At 45.3% G+C, this 24,770-nt stretch overlaps 1 protein-coding gene across 1 annotated transcript in view; it reads left to right on the top strand.

The window, feature by feature from the left end:
- Positions 1-24,770, top strand: part of LOC141259292 (T-kininogen 2-like) — a 119,892-nt gene that overhangs the window by 34,511 nt on the left and 60,611 nt on the right. Inside the window, exons 5-7 of the mRNA XM_073675005.1 lie at positions 2,822-2,997; positions 16,685-16,795; positions 22,274-22,358. Of these exons, the coding sequence (XP_073531106.1) occupies positions 2,822-2,997; positions 16,685-16,795; positions 22,274-22,358 (372 nt within the window). The remainder of the gene's footprint in view (positions 1-2,821; positions 2,998-16,684; positions 16,796-22,273; positions 22,359-24,770) is intronic.

Genomic DNA, 24,770 nt, shown 5'->3' with positions numbered 1-24,770 from the left:
TCTAGGCCAGATCAGCAAGAAAAGACCTGGCCACAGGCCCGTCCCGAAGCACAAGAATGTTCCTCATCATAGAGACAGAGAGACAGATAGGGGTGAGCCTGTGGGCAGGTCTTATCTTGCTGATCTGGCCTAGAGCACCAAGGAAAGACCCTGCCTACAGTCCCGTCCAGAGCACGGGCATATCGTTAACTTAAAACTGCAAACACTGATTACACAAGAACCACAAGACAGATTTTTTCATCTCAGATATCATATTAATCAGTGCTGCAGCCCCAACATGACAATGCCTGACAAATTCTGCTGACAGGTTTGCTTTAAGTTAAAGAGAACCTGACAGCTAATACATGTTGCCGATCTATAGGTATCATGTATCAGACACTGGCTGTATGATCTGAGCCAGTATTTTTGACTCTAAAATGCTGCCGCGTTTCAGAGAAAAACATACTTTAAAGGCTGCACTAGGGACTAGTCGGACAAGCGGGTACCTGGTGGCTTCTCCCCACCTGTTGCCCTGGAGTGATAGGTCACTTCCTATACCTGCACGTAGGGAGAGACCTGTCACTCCAGGGCAGCGGGCGGACACAAGACACAAGCTGTCTGAAACCAGCCTGTCCGACTTGTCTCCAATGCGGCTCAGTCCCTGGCGGCGTCTAAAGTATGTTTTTCTCTGAAATGCTGCAGTGTTTCAGAATCAAACATACTTGGCTATGATCATACAGATAATACCTGATACATGCTGCTTGTGGATCGGGCAGCATGTATAAGTTGTCAGGTTCACTTTAAGAGTATAACTTATATCCACTGAACACAATCAAGGCAAAGAATCCCATAAAACAGAATAGAGAGAGACATAGATTTGTGCTCCCATCCCTCAATTCTTTTTTCATTTGTAAATATACTGTAAATGTATTTGAGCAGAGTACTTTTTCCAGTTAATATTTATGTACTGTACTATATGGGGCTGTTATTGTGGTATTATAAAGTGGATTTCAGCATATTTGTGTTATATTAGCGATAAATGTCATATTGGACATTTCATGAAATTTAATAGGGGGTCTAGACAAAATATTACAGTGTACACAACTCCCTATCTAGCGCTGTTAATTATAGGGTAATACACATGTGGTCAAAATTGTTGGTACCCCTCGTTTAATGAAAGTGAAAGAAAATCCCACAATGGTCACAGAAATAACTTGAATCTGACAAAAGTAATAATAAATTAAAAATCTATGAAAATGAACAAATGAAGGTCAGACATTGCTTTTCAACCCTGCTTCCACAGAATTTAAAAAAAAATGAAATTCATGAAGCAGGCCTGGACAGAAATGATGGTACTCTTAACTTAATATTTTGTTGAACAACCCTTTGAGGCAATCACTGCAATCAAACGATTCCTGTAACTGTCAATGAGACTTCTGAACCTCTCGACGGGTATTTTGGCCCACTCCTCATGAGCAAACTGCTCCAGTTGTCTCGTGTTTGAAGGTTGCCTTTTCCAGACGGCATGTTTCAGCTCTTTCCAAAGATGCTCAATAGGATTTAGGTCACGTTCATAGAAGGCCACTTCACAATAGTCCAATGTTTCCCTCTTAGCCATTCTAGGGTGTTTTTAGCTGTGTGTTTTGCGTCATTATCCTGTTGCAAGACCCATGACCTGCGACTGAGACCAAGCTTTCTGACACCGGGCAGCACATTTCTCTCTAGGATCCCTTGATAGTCTTGAGATTTCATTGTACCCTGCACAGATTCAAGACACCCTGTGCCAGATGCAGCAAAGCAGCCCCAGAACATAACAGAGCCTCCTCCATGTTTCACAGTAGGTACAGTGTTCTTTTCTTGATATGCTTCAATTTTCCATCTGTGAACATAGACTTGATGTACCTTGCCAAAAACTTCCATGTTTGTCTCATCTGTCCATAGGACATTCTCCCAGAAGCTTTGTGGCTTGTCAACATGTAGTTTGGCAAATTCCAGTCTGGCTTTTTTATGATTTTTTTTCAACAATGGTGTTCTCCTTGGTCGTCTCCTATGAAGTCCACTTTGGATCAAACAATGACAGATGGTGCAATCTGACACTGATGTTCCTTGAGCTTGAAGTTCATCTTTAATCTCTTTAGAAGTTATCCTGGCCTCTTTTGTTACCATTCGTATTATCCGTCTCTTTGATTCATCATCAATTTTCCTCCTGCGGCCATGTCCAGGGAGGTTGGCTACAGTCCCATGAATCTTAAATTTCTGAATAATATGTGCTACTGTAGTCACAGGAACATCAAGCTGCTTGGAGATGGTCTTACAACCTTTACCTTTAACATGCTTGTCTATAATTTTCTTTCTAATCTCCTGAGACAACTCTTTCCTTTGCTTCCTCTGGTCCATGTTGAGTGTGGTACACACCATGTCACCAAACAGCACAATGAGGATCTGTAACCCTACATACAGGCCCACTGACTGTAGACACCTGTGATTCTAATTAGTGGACACAACTTGATTTAACTTGTCCCTTTTGTCACATTATTTTCAGGGGTACCATCATTACTGTACAGGCCTATTTCATGAGTTTAATTTTTTTTTAAATTCTGTGGAAGCAGGGTTGAAAAGCAATGTCTGACCTTCATTTGTTCATTTTCATAGATTTTTAATTTATTATTACTTTTGTCAGATTCAAGTTATTTCTGTGACCATTGTGGGTTTTTATTTCATTAAACGAGGGGTACCAACAATTTTGACCACGTGTGTATCAAGAACGTTGATGTGTAGAAGAGAAGGGGTAGTGTAGAAGCCTAGCTCTTACAAATATTTTCTATATTTACAATATTTCTAGTGGTGGAGCCGATTGTGCAGGCTGTCCAATACCATTGCCTGGGATGCTATCAAGTTATAGACACCAACGGTGAGATGCTGTTACCAATCATGCAGTCGGCAATTGAAAAAGTGAACAGAGAGGTGAACCACCAATTCCACTTTGGTCTTGAAAATCTTACAAAGGCCGAGCAACAGGTCAGAAAAAACTGTTTCACTGTGCATTGTATAAACTGGATCCAAAGTTGTAGTTAGGAGTTAGGAGGGGTGAAACACATCTGAGTGGATCCTAACAAAGTATCCATATTTACAATTATGGTGGCGTACCGAAATCATAGTGGGGTAAAGTGGAACCTCAGCAAATAACCATGCTGCTACTGAAAACAGAACTACACAAAGATCAAAACTGGTATTACCACCATACAGTGGGAGATATCAGTCCTGCAAAACATAATAGATTACAGTACAGTTATAGATATCAAGCTAGGGGTGACATCCTGTCTAATGGGGTTGTTGACTTTTTCCATCTTGCCATCTGGCCCAGAATCACAACTTCTTCCAGGCACGACTTGTCTGCACAGTTTACAACAAAGACACATTTGACACTTAGCTGAACGCTGCTGGGAGAAAATGAAGTTTATTCCCTCCAGCAGAATTCTGGTTTCAGTCACAGGGGTGGACCCGGCACTGGTTCAGTCACCTCTCTGAGTATACAGAGAGGTCCCAGCCCTGGCTGACACTTGCTCTTCATAGGTCCAGTTGCCAGCCAGAGCCAGGGGTGTGGTTACAGTCGCCGCTCTGTATACTCAGCAGTGACTCCGAGTAATGACTGAACCAGCACCGGCTTCACCCCGTGACTGAAACTGGAACGTTGCAGGGAGAATAAAGTTCATTTTCTGCCCGCAGCGTTCAGCTAAGTGCAGGTGAAGGGCAGGTTAATAATGCTATTAATCTGCAGATTAACCCACTTAACATTTAATTATGACTCCTGACTCCCACCACATACAGTAATAGTGTCCCCTATAAAATTATAATGGCCTTTGAGTTCCATCCCACATAATGACCCCTAAGTTCCCTACACACAGTATGATCCTCCACACACAGGATGATCCCTCCCGCACAGCATGATACCACTCACATAGAGTAATCCCCATACACATAGCGTGATCCCCCACTAACACAGCATGATCCGCCCATACACAGCTTGATCCCCACATACAGCATGATCCTCCACTCACATAGCATGATCCGCTCATACACAGCTTGATCCCCACATAAAGCATGATCCTCCACTCCCATAGCATCATTCGCTCATACACAGCTTGATCCCCACATACAGCATGATCCTCCACTCACATAGCATGATCCGCCGATACACAGTTTGATCCCCACATACAGCATGATCCTCCACTCACAGTATGACCCCCACACACTGCATGATCCCCCACACACTGCATTATCCCCCACACATGGCATGATCCACCACACACAGCATGATCCACCACACACAACATGATCCACCACACACGACATGATTCCCTCAAACATATGATCTTCCACACACAGAATGATCCACCACTGAATAGAGCAAATTTAAGCAATACTTCCAACATCATTGTACAGAATTATTCCTACACCTAATATCTATATTACTCCTATTATTATAAGCATTACAATGCAAGAAAATTATTTCAAATGTATTAATGCCTCATTCAGATGTCAGGGATTTTTCATCAGTATTTGTATGCCAAAGCCAGGAGTGTCTTCAAAAGACAGAAGTGGTGTCAATCTTTCAATTACAGCTTTTCTCCATATATTCCACTCCTGGATTTGGTATTTCCATCTTCATAAATGGGAATTTTGTTTGTAAATGCAAGTAATTTTGCAATTGACTGGTTACTGAAATTTTCATTAATTCTTGAGATTTTAACCCCTTTCACTACCTTGGGATTTTCTGTTTTTACATGTTCGCTTTTTGCTCTTCTTCTTTCCAGAGCCATAACTTTTTTAATTTTTGGTCAATATGGCCATGTGAAGGCTTGTTCTCTGTGGGACGAGTTGTACTTTTAAATGACACCATTGATTTTACCATATCGTGTACTGGAAAACGGGGAAAAAAATTCCAAGTGCGGTGAAATTGCAAAAAAAGTGAAATTCCACAATTGTGTTTTTTTTTACCATGTTCACTAAATGCTAAAACCGACCTTCCATTATTATTCTCTGGGTCATTTACGAGTTTGTAGATACCAAACATGTATAAGTTATTTTTATTTAAGTGATGAAAAAAAAATTCAAAGTTTGTAAAAAAAAAAAAAAAAAAGGCGCCATTTTTCGAGACCCGTAATGTCTCCATTTTTCATGAACTGGGGCTGGGTGAGAGCTTATTTTTTGTGCTTCGAGCTGACATTTTTATTGATACCATTTTGGTGTAGATACGAAGTTTTGATCTCCTATTACTGCATTTTATTGCAATGTTGCGGCGACTAAAAAAGCGTAATTCTGGCGTTTCGATTCTTTTTCTTGTTACACCGTTTACCAATCGGATTAATTCTTTATATATATTGGTAGATCGGGCGATTCTGAATGCGGCGATACCAAATATGTGTATTTTTGATTTTTTTTATTGTTTTATTTTGAATGGGGTAAAATGGGGGTGATTTCAACTTTTATATTTTTAAATTTTTTTAAAATCTTTTTAAAAACATTTTTTTTACATTTTACATGTGACGCGCCCCCTGGGCCATATTCGTTAGTGGGAATATCCGGAGCCGGATCAGATGGGGGTTGTAGTCTTCCGAGTGGCTGTGACCCGGTCCGTGCCCAGGGTGTCAAACTCAGTTGTATGTGGCAGTCCTACAGATGTTATAAGTTCTTTATTGTCGACTACGCCACCCGTTGTGTTGCGGTCACTGTGGCCGCCGCTGCAGCAGGGTCCGCTGAGGCTGTTGATGTAGGTGCAGCTTTGGTGATATAACCCCAAACGGGTGGGGTATAGCCTCAGGGGGATCAGGTGCAGAGGATGGGAGTTGTGGTGATGCAGTGTAGACGGCAATCAGAGACAGAGTCGGGTTATGCAGTTTAGGATGTTTACTCACTGCTGATGTTCTGGTCACTCCAGCTTCGAGTGACCTCCCGAGCCGTGCTGCGTCCACCAGGTTCTGGATCCAGCCAACCCCCAAATAAGTCCGGAGCGTGACCCTGAGCTCTCCTTCAGTCCTTTCTCTGGCCGTCCCCACTATTGATCCACCCAGGTCCAGCTCCCTCGGGCCTTCTGTTGGGACACCCTTGGCCTTGGGTTCCCTGACCCTCCTCGTGGTATGCCTTCGTGGTGGATGTGGTGGGTGACCGTGGCAAACGCTGCCCACGGTCTCCGGTCTCTGGCTGGGGAGTGTTTTTACCCCCACCAGCTTGGGTTCCGGTACCCTGATGCCGACTCTTCACCCGGGGATTTAAGTTGGGATCTTGGAGTCCTTTTCTGCTGTTTCCCCCTCTGGGTCTCTCTCTCTTCTCCTCTCTCACTCTGGGTCTCTCTTCTCCTCTGCTCCTGACTTTCTCTCTGCAACTGACCCTGTTCTTAGTTGGTGCCCACCTTATATACACCCTCTATGTGTGAGCTCAGGTGACCAGCACCCAATGAGCTCCTATCTTTACCCAGGCTGCTCCCCCTATCTGCCCCTACACTACTTGGGATGTTCCACCCCCCTCCCACTCCAGCCAGGAACAGACTCGGTCGTACCTGCACATTTCTAAGTGGGAGTACCGTCGGTCTGCTCCTCGGAAATGGGATGTGTGTAGTGCATGCAGCCTACCGAGCTCAGATCCACACTCCTTCCTTACCCGGGAGTGGAATATCACACCTCTGGGTTGAGGTGCAATACCCCTGTAGCAGCCGAATCCTCAGGGTGCTACATTCCCCCCTGGTAAATCACAGCACGTCCTCGGGCTGTAAGACAAAAACAACACCAAAACATACAAAATTTTCATATAAACATATAAAACATATAAAACATTATATATATATAAAACTTTTCATATAACATTCTCGTCGTCTCTTGTTTCTGGTTCCTCCTCCGGACACTGTGCAACGTGTGTCCGGGAAAAGTGCGACAGTCTCTTAGAAAAACTGGTTTTCCTATAAAGCCGGTAGGGGGCGCTTTAGGACGCGCAACTATATACAAGGGGTATGGCCGCTCTCAGTCCTCGGCCAGGTAAGGAGGGAAAGGGAATGGCTGCTCACAGTCCTCAGCCTGTGGGATTAAGGGTAAACGGGTAAACAGTTCACTCAGCTGGTCCCAACGGGGACTATATAACAGTTTCTTTATACTCCGATTGGGTAACTATTTACAGCACCTGCTCCGCTGTACTCAACAACGTCTTCCTCCTGCTCTTTCTTTGGGGATCTCAGCTTCAGACCCGTCCGGATCCTCTTGCTCTTCCTCCTCACATCGCAGCTCCTCCTCTGTCAGGCGATGCACATGGAGGGCGTAAGGTCCTTTGGCACACTTGTGCCAGGTAAAGGTGACCTCGTCCCTGATATAAAGGTCACGACCTCTGTGCCCCTCCGGCAGATGGGACTCCACATCTCTGCGCGTGACAAAGACGTCGCCGGGGGTGTTGTGGTCTCTGATGAAGCCCCACCCATGCTGCAAATTGAACTTAATTACAGTCCCGGTGGTGCGGGGACTGTGCGCTGCACGGGGGTTTCTCCTGGTCTGGCTCTTCTGCTCGGCGCTCCTTATTTGGGCCTGTTGTTCCCGGACCCGCCTCTCTCTCCGCTCCCTCGCAAACTCCTCGAGCTGCTGTCGGCAGCACTCAGCACGCTCCGCTGCAGCTGCCCTGGTTTCTTGAGTGAACCCCATTAGGTCTTCTCCGGTGGGGTCCCACTCAAATTGGGTCTCTTCAAGCGGGGGCGAGATCCTTATCACGGGCTTCGGAGCCGGAATCAGGGGTGCACACATGGCCCCAACTCTCCTCTGGTGCTCCAGTTCATAATACTTCTGGGGCCAGATGAAAGGCTGCCCGTCCGGCCACGTGTGCTGGGCAAACAAGTCCTCTCCCAGACGCGGCACCCTTGGTTTTACGGGTGCGGGCGCGGTGGTGGTGGCGCCCGGGTTGCCCAGGCCTTGCGGCCAGGCCTGGGGCACCTGGAAGGTGAAGGGCACCGTTAGGACGGCGGCACCCTGGGCTACCTGGCCCTGCGGCCAGGCCGGAGGCTCCGCGGAGGTAGGGGGCGCTGTTGGTGATGCGACGCCCGGGGGTACTAGGCCTTGCGACCAGGCTGGTGGTACTTCCTGCTTGGTCACGCTCGGGGTCGAGGCGTGTGACGTCACAGTGGTCGCGGCTGCGGCTTCCGGTTGGGGCCTAGTCTGCGTCGGTGACATGGCGTTTTCGGGCGCAGCAGGGGGACTTTCGGGCTCTGCGACGGGGAGCTGGGGCAGGTAAGCGGTGTCCCGGCTTGGGGTATAGACGTCCCCTTTACCTGCCTCCATGCGTTCGGCTCCCTTCTCGGCGCCGTCTCCGGCCTTGGGTCCTCCCGCGCCATCCTCAGAGGCGGTCTGTCTCCTCATCTTGGCTGGCGTGCTCCGGGTCTTGGTTTGCTGGGCCATCTCTCGGCTCCACTCCGCCAATGTCTCTCGCTGTACCCGGGCCATCCTCCTTGCGAGGCCCTCCAGGGCAGTCTGTGCACACTCCCGGTCTCGGGGGAGCTGTGCGAGGACCTCCACTAGGCCTAGTGGGGTCGTGGCTTCCAGCAGGCTCCTGACCAACGGGTCGGTGCTGCTCTGCTCTTCTTCCAGCAGGCTCCTGGCCAGCGGGCCGGTGCTGCTCTGCTCTCTGGACATCTCCGGGTGAGCTTCTCTGCTGCTCCTCTCCAGGCTTCCTGCCTCCGGGTGCGCTCGCTCCAGACTGCTCCAGGCGGCACCCATCTTCGTTCTTTTCTCTCGTCTCCTCCCCCTTCGAGGGCGGTCCCGGGGCCACTTGGTGATTGTCAGCTCCAGGGGCGGTTCTTTCACGCTGACAGACACCTCTAACATCACAGTCTCTGTTGGTGGGGGCGGTTTCCACTTTTGGCGCCATTTTCGGTCCTGGCCCACGATGGGAGGTGGCCTCTCGCCACCCTCTGGCACGCCCATAATGGCGTCCGCTCTTCCAAGGCGGGAAACCTTTGGAAATGGCGGGAATCGCTTCCCAGTGGCGGGAAACTCTGCAGATGGCGGGAAAAAGTTGTTAATGGCGGACAACCGGCTGGAATCGACTGGTGATGGGGTCCGATGGCGGGGACCCTCCGGAACCGGCAGGAGACTTCTTTTTGAGGTAAACTCGTTCTTTTCTTCAGGCACGCAGTACCCGGGTGTTGCGGGCACGTAATCCTGCCGACTACGCCAAAGTTGACGCGCCCCCTGGGCCATATTCGTTAGTGGGAATATCCGGAGCCGGATCAGATGGGGGTTGTAGTCTTCCGAGTGGCTGTGACCCGGTCCGTGCCCAGGGTGTCAAACTCAGTTGTATGTGGCAGTCCTACAGATGTTATAAGTTCTTTATTGTCGACTACGCCACCCGTTGTGTTGCGGTCACTGTGGCCGCCGCTGCAGCAGGGTCCGCTGAGGCTGTTGGTGTAGGTGCAGCTTTGGTGATATAACCCCCAACGGGTGGGGTATAGCCTCAGGGGGATCAGGTGCAGAGGATGGGAGTTGTGGTGATGCAGTGTAGACGGCAATCAGAGACAGAGTCGGGTTATGCAGTTTAGGATGTTTACTCACTGCTGATGTTCTGGTCACTCCAGCTTCGAGTGACCTCCCGAGCCGTGCTGCGTCCACCAGGTTCTGGATCCAGCCAACCCCCAAATAAGTCCGGAGCGTGACCCTGAGCTCTCCTTCAGTCCTTTCTCTGGCCGTCCCCACTATTGATCCACCCAGGTCCAGCTCCCTCGGGCCTTCTGTTGGGACACCCTTGGCCTTGGGTTCCCTGACCCTCCTCGTGGTATGCCTTCGTGGTGGATGTGGTGGGTGACCGTGGCAAATGCTGCCCACGGTCTCCGGTCTCTGGCTGGGGAGTGTTTTTACCCCCACCAGCTTGGGTTCCGGTACCCTGATGCCGACTCTTCACCCGGGGATTTAAGTTGGGATCTTGGAGTCCTTTTCTGCTGTTTCCCCCTCTGGGTCTCTCTCTCTTCTCCTCTCTCACTCTGGGTCTCTCTTCTCCTCTGCTCCTGACTTTCTCTCTGCAACTGACCCTGTTCTTAGTTGGTGCCCACCTTATATACACCCTCTATGTGTGAGCTCAGGTGACCAGCACCCAATGAGCTCCTATCTTTACCCAGGCTGCTCCCCCTATCTGCCCCTACACTACTTGGGATGTTCCACCCCCCTCCCACTCCAGCCAGGAACAGACTCGGTCGTACCTGCACATTTCTAAGTGGGAGTACCGTCGGTCTGCTCCTCGGAAATGGGATGTGTGTAGTGCATGCAGCCTACCGAGCTCAGATCCACACTCCTTCCTTACCCGGGAGTGGAATATCACACCTCTGGGTTGAGGTGCAATACCCCTGTAGCAGCCGAATCCTCAGGGTGCTACACATGCTTAAATAGTCTCCATAGGAGTCTTCTGATCGCTTGTGCTACACATCTTCTAATCGCTTGTGCGGTACATAGCAGGGCTTCAGCAGAAATGCTCATCTGCTATGAACGCTGGCCACTGGGTGGCACTCATAGACGATTGGCTATGACAACCACAGCGGTCTCCTGTAGACCCCGGATTGCCATGCCAACCCATCGGTGACCCACAATCATGTGACAGATGACGCTCTATCGGTGCGGCCATGTTAAATGCTGCTGTCAGAGTTTGACAACGGTATTTAACATGTTAACAGCCACGGGTGGATCACGATTCCACCTGCAGCTGTTAGGGCTACATGACAGCTGATCAGATCAGTTGTCATGTGCCTGAAACAATGGGAGTTTAGCGTCGAAGCCCACATCAAGGAGGGCGAGGCGACCTATGACGTATAGATACCTCTTAGGTCATAAAGGGGTTAAAGTTTGTTTTGCTTACAGCTCATTGCTTTGGACACTGATCATCACAGCTCGATAGCAGAAGATGCACAGTGCTTGCAAGCTTTTTTCTTGAGTGTATAATCCCTGTTTTGAAGCTGGCCAGGATCACTGGTACTTACTGTTCCCTCAGAATCCCAGCCAGCTTCTGCAGTGCTTATGTAAGGGGATGTCAGGGTCAATTCATGCCCTTCGTTCCTTCCTAGTAAAACAGGTACATGTAGTTATGGAAGGGTGAATAATGTTTTATGAATTGATAACGGTTTATGTATAATGATGTGTCTAATACTCTGTGTGCAGTTTTGTGTATAACTCATGTACATACAGTACAGACCAAAAGTTTGGACACACCTTCTCATTTAAAGATTTTTCTGTATTTTCATGACTTTGAAAATTGTACATTCACACTGAAGGCATCAAAACTGTGAATTAACACATGTGGAATTATATACTTAACAAAAAAGTGTGAAACAACTGAAAATATGTCTTATATTCTAGGTTCTTCAAAGTAGCCACCTTTTGCTTTGATGACTGCTTTGCACACTCTTGGCATTCTCTTGATGAGCTTCAAGACGTAGTCACCGGAAATGGTTTTCACTTCACAGGTGTGTCCTGTCAGGTTTAATAAGTGGGATTTCTTGCCTTATAAATGAGGTTGGGACCATCAGTTGTGTTGTGCAGAAGTCTGGTGGATATGTGGCACCCCAGGGGTCTGGTTTTCCACAGTAATGTAATGTTATGTCTGAGAGCAGGTGGGAGGTCCTTTGGTCAGGGATCCTGTGCATGCCACACCTCCTGCCCAGTCTTGGGAGGGGAAGAACTTCCCCTGTATAAACCCTGGGCTGAGGCAGGGTTAGTCAGTCAAGGAGAGTAGAGACAAGAAACAGTCACAGGAAGAAACAGCAGAAGCTCAGTGGGAGCAATACTACTACAAGTCAGGGGCTGGCAGCTGCAGAGCTCGCCCTGACTGAGAAGCTTTCTTACCGGACCCGGCGTCCGAGGCTGTGGGGACTAACTCTTACCCAGCAGCAGAAGCCGACCGGCAGGGGATTTCAGGTCCTCTGGCCCAGAAACCCGAAGGCACGGTCACACGCGTGGGACCAGCACCGCCATCGTGGAGCGGAAGCCATTAGAAGGCCCCGAGTCACCGGCCATACGGGTGAGCACCACACGGTACACTCAGGGACGTGGGCTACTTATATCCGCTTCTAGCAAGGTAGCCAGAAGAGTACAGCCAGTTTGGGAGGCCTACAACTCCGCCTGGCCAGGGGAGATCCCATCTGCTCAAGGACTGACCAGGCCCCGTTCACTAGCAAGTACTCCGGGAGGGTCTATCGTTGTTACCAGTAAAGACCCTGAATTACACCGCACCGTCTCTGAGTGGTTCCTGCTACCCCCATCATCCACATCTGCTGCCCTGAGGCCATACCCCTCCCGTTGGGGGTTATACCATCTACGCTGCACCATCCATCCACCGGCCTCAGCGGACTGTCCTGCAGCGGCAGCTCCATAGCTGCATTCAACGGGTGGCGTAGTCGTCCTGCATCTACCGCTGTTACATCGCCGCTCAGTTTGACTCCCTGGGCACGGACCGGGTCACCGCCACGAGACTACAACCCTCAAGAGATCCGGCTCCGGGTAAGCTCCCGCGTGCGCAACGCAGCGCGACACAGGCCCAGGGGCGCGTCAGATACACAGCTGATAGTCCTACTGAATAGACTGTTAGAATTTGTATTATGGCAAGAAAAAAGCAGCTAAGTAAAGAAAAACGAGTGGCCATCATTACTTTAAGAAATGAAGGTCAGTCAGTGCGAAAAATTGGGCTAACATTGAATGTGTCCCCAAGTGCAGTTGCAAAAGCCATCAAGCGCTACAAAGAAACTGGCTCACATGAGGACCGCCCCAGGAAAGGAAGACCAAGAGTCACCTCTGCTTCTGAAGATAAGTTTATCCGAGTCACCAGCCTCAGAAATCGCAGGTTAACAGCAGCTCAGATTAGAGACCAGGTCAATGCCACACAGAGTTCTAGCAGCAGACACATCTCTTCAACAACTGTTAAGAGGAGACTTTCTGCAGCAGACCTTCATGGTAAAATAGCTGCTAGGAAACCACTGCTAAGGGCAGGCAACAAGCAGAAGAGACTTGTTTGGGCTAAAGAACACAAGGAATGGACATTAGAGCAGTGGAAATCTGTGCTTTGGTCTGATGAGTCCAAATTTGAGATCTTTGGTTCCAACCACCGTGTCTTTGTGTGACGCAGAAAAGGTGAGCAGATGGACTCTACATGCCTGGCTCCCACTGTGAAGCATGGAGGAGGAGGTGTGATGGTGTGGGGGTACTTTGTTGGTGACACTGTTGGGGATTTATTCAAAATTGAAGGCATACTGAACCAGCATGGCTACCACAGCATCTTGCAGCGGCATGCTATTCCATCCGGTTTGCATTTAGTTGGACCATCATTTATTTTTCAACAGGACAATGACCCCAAACACACCTCCAGGCTGTGTAAGGGCTATTTGACCAAGAAGGAGAGTGATGGGGTGCTGTGCCAGATGACCTGGCCTCCACAGTCACCAGATCTGAACCCAATTGAGATGGTTTGGGGTGAGCTGGACCGCAGAGTGAAGGCAAAAGGGCCAACAAGTGCTAAGCATCTCTAGGAACTCCTTCAAGATTGTTGGAAGACCATTTTTTGTGACTACCTCTTAAGCTCATCAAGAGAATGCCAAGAGTGTGCAAAGCAGTCATCAAAGCAAAAGGTGGCTACTTTGAAGAACCTAGAATATAAGACATATTTTCAGTTGTTTCACACTTTTTTGTTAAGTATATAATTCCACATGTGTTAATTCATAGTTTTGATGCCTTCAGTGTGAATGTACAATTTTCGAAGTCATGAAAATACAGAAAAATCTTTAAATGAGAAGGTGTGTCCAAACTTTTGGTCTGTACTGTAAGTATGCATGATTTGATACTGTAACCAGATTAGGGTAAGGAATTAGAATATAGATGTAAAGATAAGATAAGGAGATAGCTAAAGTTAGGATTGGGAAGCACAGTGGGGGCACTGTAACTTAAGAAATTGGTAATTAGTTATATACTGTAAGGGGAATTTTTATAGTTAATGTGTTTAGGGAATTTCCCTGATGGGAGGGGGAGCAAAGTTATAAAACGAGGAGTACTTCCTGGTAGAGTTTGATAGAGTGTGGAGTAATAAATATTGCAACTTTAAGCTTGTGCTGGAGAGGGAACTTGGAGAAGGCAGAATAGACCAGTGGGCCACACAGTACGGAAAGCACGGGAGTTAAGGAAAACAGAATGTGGACGGCCGCCGCTACGTTCAGCGGTATCTCTAAGGAAATCTGGGACCTGCGACCCGAATCAGGTTTGGACATGAATGCTTGTTTCATTTCCCAGCAAGGAGAGCCAGAGGGGGAATCAGACCAGGAAAGTGGGACTAAAAGCATTGAGACTGCAGAGCCAGGAAGAGCATCTCAGAGACCAGAGGGGTCAGCATTGAGAGGAAAAGCCCAGGCTATGAAGATGGGAATAACCCTTTTAATAAAAAGTCTTTTCTCATTGTTTTATTGAACAGTTTTAAATACCATTGTGAAGTTAAAAGGATGATATCTACAGTTGCGTATCATGTATTTATACGTAGAGCATTACTTTAAGGCAGGGGTCTCAAACTCGGCTGGGTATATGGGCTGCACATGGAAAAAAAATTGAATTTGGGGGGCTGCATTCTTTGCATGCCAAAGTGACATTTTTAGTGATACCATTTTTTTTGTATACACCGTCTGAACATTTTTGCTGTGTTTATTTTATTTATAGTTGGGTCGTTACGGATGTGGCGATAATAAACGTGCACTTTTTTATGTTTACTTTAGTTTATATATAAAACAGCATTTTTAGTGGCAAAATATTTTTTCATACTTTAATTTTTTTTTTTTTTAATTTTTACAATTTTGTTTCCTCCAATTGGCCACATACAGTAATATTGTTTTACAATTAGCACCATGTAGTAATTCTGCCAAACATCTAGTAATGTGCCCCATCCTGGTGGTCCCAATCTTGTAGTAATGTGCCCCATCTTGGTGGTCCCCATCTTGCAGTAATGTGCCCCATCTTAGTGGTTCCCAGCTTACAGTAATGTGCCCCATGCTGGTGGTCCCCATTTTGCAGTAATGTGTCCCATCTTGGTCCTCATCTTGCAGTAATGTACCCCATCCTGGTGGTCCCCATCTTGCAGTAATGTGCACTATCCTAGTGGCCCCCATCTTGCAGTAATGTGCCCCATCCTAGTGGCCCCCATCTTGCAGTAATGTGCCCCATCCTAGTGGTCCCCATCTTGCAGTAATGTGCCCCATCCTGGTGGTCCCCATCTTGCAGTAATGTGCCCTATCCTGGTCCTTGTCTTGGAGTAAAGTCCCCCATCCGGTAGTAATGCCCCATCCGGGTCCCCATCTTGTAGAATTGTCCCCTGCGCTGTTCTTTACACACACATAAAAGAGAAGAAAAAAAAAAGATTCTTCTCACCTGTCCTCCGTTCCCTCGTCGTCCTTTGTGCACATGCAGCCTGCAAGCACCACAGACCCCTTGACGATCCCGACCTGGTCCAGGAGGAGCCGCCAACAGCAGCGCTGCATTGCCACGCAGAGACAGTTTCCCAGCACAGCATTACCAGTGCCAGCTGCCGGCCAATCAGAGGCCAGTAGCTGACATCTGCGCATGGCAGTGACGTCATACACCGCTGAGCTGGGACGCAGAAATCAGCTGCTGGCTTCTGGTAGGCTGGCAGCTGGAATTGGAAATGCTGTGCTGGGAGACAGTCTCTGCAGTCGTTGCTGTCGGCGGCTCCTCCTGGACCAGGTCGGGACGTCAAGGGGTCTGTGCCTGCGGGCCGCATAAAGCAGCCTCAGGAGCTGCATGCGGCCCCAGTGTTTGAGACCTCTGCTTTAAGGTACAGTAAATCTGTCATCACGCTTTTGCTACCTAATCTGAGAACAGCATGATCTACAGGCAGATACCTTGATCCCAGCAATATATCACCTACATGGCTGCTAAGTGGAGTTTTCATAAAATCAATGATTTATCAGCAGGAGATCACTAGAGGGCCGTCACTGATTGGCAGCTTTCTGCTTATGCACAGAATATACATAAAACTGCCAATCAGTGGTGTGGGTGGTGTTATACAGAGCTCAGCATTCACAGAACTGGTAGATCGGCAGATGATTAAATAGTTTTCAATCAAAATTGCAGCAATTAGGCCAGTAAGTGACACAACACTGGAATCAGGGTTTCTGCCCCTACATCATGCTGCTTTCAGATAGGGTAGCAAAAACCTGGTGACAGATTCTTTTTAAAGCATTCCCATATATGTAAGTTGTTTTCTATTTTTAGGTTATGTAATAACTTACTGATTGCTGGGTGTCCAACTACTGGGACCCCCAGCAATACGTTGATTGGGAGTTCTGGAGAGCAGAACCTATAATTTCAATCTTCATCCCCCAGTTTAGGTACAGAACTCACTTGAAGGCCATGGCCCCACTATCAGTATTTGGTCAGTATTTTTTCTCCACAGTGGGAACCAAAACCAGGAGTGGGTGATAAATGCAGAATTGGTGACTTGTTTCTATTCTACCTTTTCACTGATTGTTCCTCACCTGGTTTTGGCTCCCACTCCTGAGAAAAAATACTGACCGAATACTGACCAAATACTGATAGTGGGGCCGTGGCCTAAAATTCAAATATCCATGCGACAGTTATTTTTAATATACTTTGTTTTGTACTATTTTTAAAACATAAATTTTTATCTGTTCAATATGTTATGTGATTAGGTTGTAAATGGATGGAACTACAAACTGGAGTACAAAATCAGACAAACTAATTGCTCTAAAAGGTTATTTCCTAAGTGGATTCCAGAAGACTGTTCACCAGACAAAAACGGGGTAAGTGGTTAATTGAATTGTTCTAAATGTGTTGACATCTCCTGAGAGCTACCCATTTCTGTTTTAGGCCAAGTTCACACGTTCAGTATTTGGTCTGTAGTGGGAAATAAGATGTGGGTGATAAATACAGAAGTGGTGACGTGCTTCTATTATACTTTTCCTCTAATTGTTCCACTCCTGATTTTAGCTTACAAATACTGAGGTAAAATACTGACCAAATACTGAGTGTGTGGACATGGCCTTATTCTTCACACCTAGAAATTCCTCTCTAGTGATAAAGGAAAATGTAGTACTCCACAGGTTGCTACAAACTAAAACATTAGAAAATATCCTCCTCCCTTCATGTAAATCAAGTCTTTTTACTTAAGTGGGTGGGGTTCTGAACTATGGGCAACTTCATGAGGACCATGCCCAGTTGGCTAACAAGAGTACATTCATATACAAGAAAGAAATGGACATAACTTAGGCACAAAACAATAAACAATGGCAGTTTCAGTAGAACAGCAGCAATTACACAAGGTCAAAAAAAAACATATTTGTGTCTAGCGACAGAAACCATTTTATGGCTACGTTCTCATGTTGAGCTTTTGCTGAATTCTTGAAGCCGCAGAATTTCTGCACCTATTTTTTAACCCCTTTACCCCCCAAGGTGTTTTGCACGTTAATGACCAGACCAATTTTTACAATTCTGACCACTGTCACTTTAGGTAATAACTCTGGAACGCTTCAATGGATCCCCCTGATTCTGAGATTGTTTTTCGTGACATATTGTACTTCATGATAGTGGTAAAATTTCTTCAATATGACTTGCATTTATTTGTGAAAAAAACGGAAATTTGGCAAAAATGTTGAAAATTTTGCAATTTTCAAAATTTTCATTTTTATGCCCTTAAATCAGAGAGCTATGTCACACAAAATAGTTAATAAATAACATTTACCATATGTCTAGTTTACATCAGCAACATTTTGGAACCAAACTTTTTTTGTTAGGAAGTTATAAGGGTTAAAAGTTGACCAGCGATTTCTCATTTTTCCAACAAAATTTACAAAATCATTTTTTAGGGACCACATCACATTTGAAGTGACTTTGAGGGGTCTTTGTGACAGAAAATACACATTATAAATACACAAATTTACACATTTTTCCCACAAAAATATTTTATAGCCTCCAATTTGGCATTTTCATAAGGGTAACAGGAGAAATTGCACCATGATATTTGTTGTGTAATTTGTCCTGAGTAAGCCGATACCCCATATGTTGGGGAAAACCACTGTTTGGGCGCATGGCAGGGTTCTGAAGGGAAGGAGCGCCATTTGACTTTTTGAATGTAAAATTTGCTTGAATAATTAGCAGATGCCATGTCGCGTTTGGAGAGCCCCTGATGTGCCTAAACAGTGGAAACCCCCCACAAGTGACTCCATTTAGGAAACTACACCCCTCAAGGATTTTATCAAGGGGTATAGTGAACATTTTGAACCCAGAGGTACGACACAGAATTTTATAACATTAGGTCATCATAGTGAATAAGTTGTCATTAGTCTTGAGTGTAAGTGCTCGCTACTTGAGTTTGCATCAGGTACATGAGTATGCACCAAGTATGGCAGGTGCTCAAGTGACATGCTCAAGTCCCTGCCTGCATGCTTCATGGTTGGTAAACACCCCAAAAAAAACATGCGGGGATCACTCGTGCACAGGCAATCCCCGCAAGGTTTTTTTGGCTGTATAACAGCTGCAAAACATATGGGGCGGGGACTCGAGCATGTCACTCGAGCATGTCACTCGAGCACCTGCTATACTCAGTGCATACCCGAGCACCCAATGCAAACTCAAGTAGCGAGCACTTGCGCTCAACACTAGTCACCATATCGTCGTCATTTTTTTTCTTTACTTTTGATAAAATCCCAACCCTAACCCCAACCCTAATACAATCCCAAACCTAACCCTAGCCCAACCCTAACCTTAGCACAACCCTAACCCTAGCACAACCCTAACCCTAGCCCAAGTCTAACCCAACCCTAGCCCTAGCACAACCCTAACCCCAACCCAACCCTAACCCTAGCCCAAACCTAACCCTAGCCCAAACCTAACCCTAGCCCAACCCAAGCATAATCCTAACCCTAGCACAACCCTAACCCTAATCCTTGCACAACCCTAACCCTAGCACAACCCTAACCCTAGCACAACCATAACCCTAGCACAACCTTAACTCTTGCACAACCCTAATCCTAGCACAACCCTAATCCTAGCACAACCCTAACCCTAGCACAATCTTAACCCTAGCACAACCCTAACCCTAGCACAACCTTAACCCTAACCCTAGCAAAACCCTAACCCTAGCACAACCCTAACCCTAGAGCTTATTTTTTACGCGTGGGGTATAAGTGATTAGACGACTTTATTCTTCGGGTCGGTGCGATTACAGCGATACCAGATTGATATTGAATTTTTATGATTGACAGCTGTCACACACTAAAAAAATCTTTTTTTTTTTTGCAAAGACTAGTTTTTGCATCGCCATATTTTGAGAGCTATAATTTTTCCAGATTTTCGCAGACAGAGTCATGTGATGTCTTGTTTTTTGCGGGATAAGTTGACGTTTTTATTGGTACCATTTTCGGGCACGTGACATTTTTTGATCGCTTTCTATTCTGATTTTTGGGAGGCAGAATAAACAAAAACCAACAATTCTGGAATTGTTTTTTTTTTTTATGCTGTGGTAAAATTGATAAGGCAGTTTTATTCTTCAGTGCAGTATGTTTACAGCGGAACCACATTTATATTTTTTTTTCTATTTTGGCGCTTTTACGCAATAAAAACTATTTTATAGAAAAAAGATGTGTTTTTTTGTATTGCTTTATTCTGACAGCTATAACTTTTTAATTTTCGGCTGATGGAGCTGTATAGCGGCTTCTTTTTGGCAGGACAAGATGACATTTTTAGCGGTACCATTTTTATTTACATTCGTCTTTTTGATCGCGTTTTATTCCATTTTTAGTTTGGCGGTATGATGATAAAGCATTGTTTTTTGTTTCGCTTTTTATTTTATTTATTTTTACCGTGTTCACTAAAGGGGTTAATTAGTGGAGAATTTTTATAGGTCAGGTCGTTCCGGACGCGGCGATACCAAATGTGTACTTTTATTGTTTGTTTTTTCATAAGAATATTTATTTATGGGTACAGTATATTTTTATTTTTTGGCAGCATCTCTATGCTATATACAGCCTGTCAACGCTGCATGCAAAAGTTACTTTGGTCGCGCACTGCGCATGGCCAAAGTAACTTCTTGCCTCCTGGTGACCCGGATGTCATCATGACGACATCGGGTCACCATGACAACATCCCGGACCCTGTACAGACACTACGGGACACCGGAGAAGAGGTAAGTATCGGTGCGTAGCCTCCCCCCTTGCTCTCGCAATGCTGCGATCGACTTCGACAATCAACTGACACCCGGCGGCGATCGCACCCGCACAGCCAGGGCCAGGGCGTACTAATACGTATCTGGCCCATAAGGCCCAGGGCGCAGATACGTATTAGTATGCCTTGGGCCAGAAAAGGGTTAAATTAGGTTACTTGCGTTTTTTCATTGCCCTTTTGTATGCATTTTTGTCTCTCTTTTTGGTATGTCATGCTTTAAATAAAGATGCTTTGTTTTTGATACTTCCTGGTATTTGGCTTTGACAAAACTTTATTGATACAATCATGTGCAGATCACATGCATTTCTGAGGTGTTTCCATCGCGGAAACACGCTAAAAAGTCAGGTGCGTTTTTTATCTGCGGATTCTCCACATCTAATGCAAGTCTATAGGGAAAATCCATGCAGAAAACTGAGCGTACAGTCGGGAAAATTAGTATTTGATACACTGCCAATTTTGCAAGATTTCCCACCTAAAAGAATGGAGAGGTCTGTAATTTTTATCGTAGGTACAATTCAACTGTGAGAGAATCTAAAAAAACCTGAAAATCACATTGTATGATTTTTAAATAATTAAATTGCATTTTATTGCATGAAATAAGTATTTGATCACCTACCAACCAGCAAGAATTCTGTCTCTCAGTTAGTTTTTCTTTAAGAAGCCCTCCTACTCTGCACTCATTACCTGTATTAATTGCACCTGTTTGAACTCGTTACCTGTATAAAAGACATCTGTCCATACAATCAATCAATCACACTACAACCTCTCTAGCATGGCCAAGACCAAAGAGCTGTTTAACAACACAAAAGACAAAATTGTAGACCTGCACAAGGCTGGGATGGGCTATAGGACATTAGCCAAGCAGCTGGTTGAGAAGGCAACAACTGTTGGCACAATTATTAGAAGATGGAAGAAACACAAAATGACTGTCAATCTTACTCAGTCTGGGGCTCCATGCAAGATCTCACCTCATGTGGGTAAGGATGATTCTGAGAAAGGTCAGGAATCAGTCCAGAACTACACTCCACTCGCCCTGTTTGGAGGAAGAAGAAGGTTGAGTACAACCCCAAGAACACCATCCCAACTGTGAAGCATGGTCAGGAAACATCATACTTTGGGGGTGATTTTCTGAAAAGGGACAGGATGACTGCACTATATTAAGGGAGGATGCATGGGGTCATGTATCACAAGATTTTGGCCTACAACCTCATTTCCTCAGTAAGAGCATTGAAGATGGGTCGTGGCTGGGTCTTCCAGCATGACAATGACCCAAAACACAAAGCCAGAGCAACTATGGAGTGGCCGATAAGAAGCATTTCAAGGTCCTGGAGTAGCTTAGCCAATCTCCAGACCTGAACTGAATACAAAATCTTTGGGCGGAGCTGAAACTCAATGTTGCTCAGCGACAGCCCAAAAACCTGAAAGATCTGGAGACGATCTGTATGGAGGAGTGGGCCAAAAGTCCTGCTGCAGTGTGTGCAAACTGGTCAAGAACTAAAGGAAACGTCTGACCTCTGTAATTGCAAACAAAGGTTTCTGTACCAAATATTAAGTTCTGTTTTTTTTTATATCAAATACTTAACTTATGCAAATTAATTATGTAAAATCATACAATATGATTTTCTGGATTTTATTTTTAGACTCTGTCTGTCTCTCACAACTGAAATGTACCCAAGATAAAAATTACAGACCTCTCCACTCTTTGTAGGTGGGAAAACTTACAAAATCATCAGTGTATCAAATAATTTATTTTCCCATTGTATTTGCAAGAGAAATTGACATGTTGCGGACTTGAAACTCGCACCACAGGTCAGTTCACGCTGAGTAAAAATAAAGCACAGTGGGCATGAGATTTCTATAAATCCCATCTACTTTGCTGTAACTGTAAGACGCTGCTTTTTGATGCAGCAAAAATACACAGCGTCAAAATCTGACCAAAAACTCATTGTGGGAACATAGCCTTAATGGTTGATTTCATTATTTTATCACCCATTTAATATCTATGGTCAGCTTTACGGTTCATCATTTCAGTTTTCCTTATTTTGTCATTCTATTTGCAGCAAAATGGTCACTGTCTCACCAATGTGTTTGTGACACCAAATGAAGAAATCAAGGATATATATTTGACTTGCCAGTCAAGCACAGGTAAGATTAGGCAAAGAGGATATTGCTTTATCAAACTTTAAAGAGGAACTTTTACCTCCATGTGACTGTCTAGGATTGCTGGAATATACCATCCGAATGATAAAATACATTAGGAGCGCTTGTCTTACACATTGAAATTCTGTTGAAGAATCATCAAACCCATCTCCCAATGCTGTCTACCACATTAAACTTAAATTACATTTCTTTGTTATAGTCATGTTGAGGTCTCCAGCCTAAAGATACTCACAGCTCCTCAAAAGTCTTTTGTGCAGCAGCCTCCAGTGTCCCTAAACAAGAGAACTACATCTTGTATCTCACCTTTCTCCATTTTTTAATAGTAAATATATATATTGTGACAGGGTCACTGGCAATGTATGTGAGGGGAGATATGTTTCACTGTTAGGTTCAGTGAACTGAACTTAGAAGTTTTCTTCAGCATGTTAGGTGCTGAAGAGGTTAATCAGCCATTTGGGATCTGGTTCTTTGTGAGTATGTCTGAAATGGGTCTACTCACCATATCTCCACCTCAAGGGTGTGGCTGGAGAAAGTAAATCTCCAGCAGTGAGTTTTTTTACACTGCTGTGTGTTTGGAGAGGCAAGTCTCCAGACTGTGTGGAACTTCAGCTCAGGAGGAGCTGAAGTGTGCTGCAACCATAGTGGGCGAACTCCGCATGCTATGGACTGTGCTATCATTTATCTTTTGTTTTACCATTATGCCTGCAAGGCCATGTTTATTTTGCTGAACCTGCAGTACTTTATGCCATTTTAAATGAACCTGTAGACAAAAACGTTCCTGTGTCTACTTCTGGAAGCAGCCAAGTGAGTCAGTCTGCCACAATTTATATATAATATATGCAGTATCTTTGTACCATGTCAGCCAGTAGATGGAAAAATATTAAACATTGAGAATCCTCAGTGTCTTCATCAGACACAGTATAATACAAAATTGAAGAGTCACATATTTATACACCACAAGACACAGGAATAATGCAGTAATCAGACAAGTGATGTGAAGCAGAACCATCAATATGGAGAAACAGCTGGGGAAGTAAACATATTGATACTGTTATATCCACTGTTCGTTGCCTGAATCTGGAGAAATACATTCTTTTTGCAATATGCAATTAGGCATTAAGTGCTTCGTCATGCCAAGAGCACTTAATGGAATCTATCACAAGGATTTAACACCACAAACTATTTATATGTGTATGTTGATCTTTCAAAGACAAGTCCAGCAGTACCTTTGTATGACCAGTCTGTTCCTGGACACTGACATCAGATGTTGTAAAGTTCAATGAGGAAGACCACCAAACAACAATAAACAGTCTTTTACTAAATAGCAACTTGGTGGGAACTATGTACAGTGGATAGCAGGTGCAATACTTCACGAATGTTTCCTTTAACATATGGAGCATCTTCACATACAGTACATGTGAGCCAGTTTCTTTGTAGCGCTTGATGGTTTTTGCAACTGCACTTGGGGACACTTTCAAAGTTTTCCCAATTTTTCGGACTGACTAACCTACATTCCTTAAAGTAATGATGGCCACTCGTTTTTCTTTACTTAGCTGCTTTTTTCTTGCCATAATACAAATTCTAACAGTCTATTCAGTAGGACTATCAGCTGTGTATACACCAGACTTCTGCACAACACAACTGATGGTCCCAACCCCATTTATAAGGCAAGAAATCCCACTTATTAAACCTGACAGGGCACACCTGTGAAGTGAAAACCATTTCCGGTGACTACCTCTTGAAGCTCATCAAGAGAATGCCAAGAGTGTGCAAAGCAGTCATCAAAGCAAAAGGTGGCTACTTTGAAGAACCTAGACATATTTTCAGTTGTTTCACACTTTTTTGCAAAGTATATAATTCCACATGTGTTAATTCATAGTTTTGATGCCTTCAGTGTGAATGTACAATTTTCATAGTCAAGAAAATACAGAAAAATCTTTAAATGAGAAGGTGTGTCCAAACTTTTGGTCTGTACTGTACATTCTTCCTGTCCTTCTCAGAATGACTCGGTTCCGCCTCATTCGGTCCTATATCTTCAACACTACCCAGCACAGTACTTCAGTCTAGTAAGTGAGAGTCTCATTCTCATCCAACGGTTCCATGTCCTCTTTGAAGAACTAGTTTGTCAATATGGCCGGTACTTAGCTTCTCTGCTTCTGACAACTTGGAACTCCTGCTTGGGGCACTCTCTTAATTTAACATTCTCTGTAACGTCCTGGCCCGTTACGAGGGACAAATTCAGGGCCGTACTACTAGGTGTCCTGTCCCAGGGCCCATCTCCAGTGCCTCACTACGTCCTTTGGCACTTCTCTTTTTCGCTCTCTCTCTCGTTACTCAGGATCACACCATCCACTACCTCGGACTCCACTCACGTCAGGGACACCCACGTCATGCGGC

The sequence above is a fragment of the Phyllobates terribilis genome, unplaced genomic scaffold (assembly GCF_046119375.1).
Source record: "Phyllobates terribilis strain yellow unplaced genomic scaffold, ASM4611937v1 Scaffold_3__8_contigs__length_932513732, whole genome shotgun sequence".
NCBI lineage: Eukaryota > Metazoa > Chordata > Amphibia > Anura > Dendrobatidae > Phyllobates > Phyllobates terribilis.
This window is presented reverse-complemented; position numbering and strand designations above follow the sequence as displayed.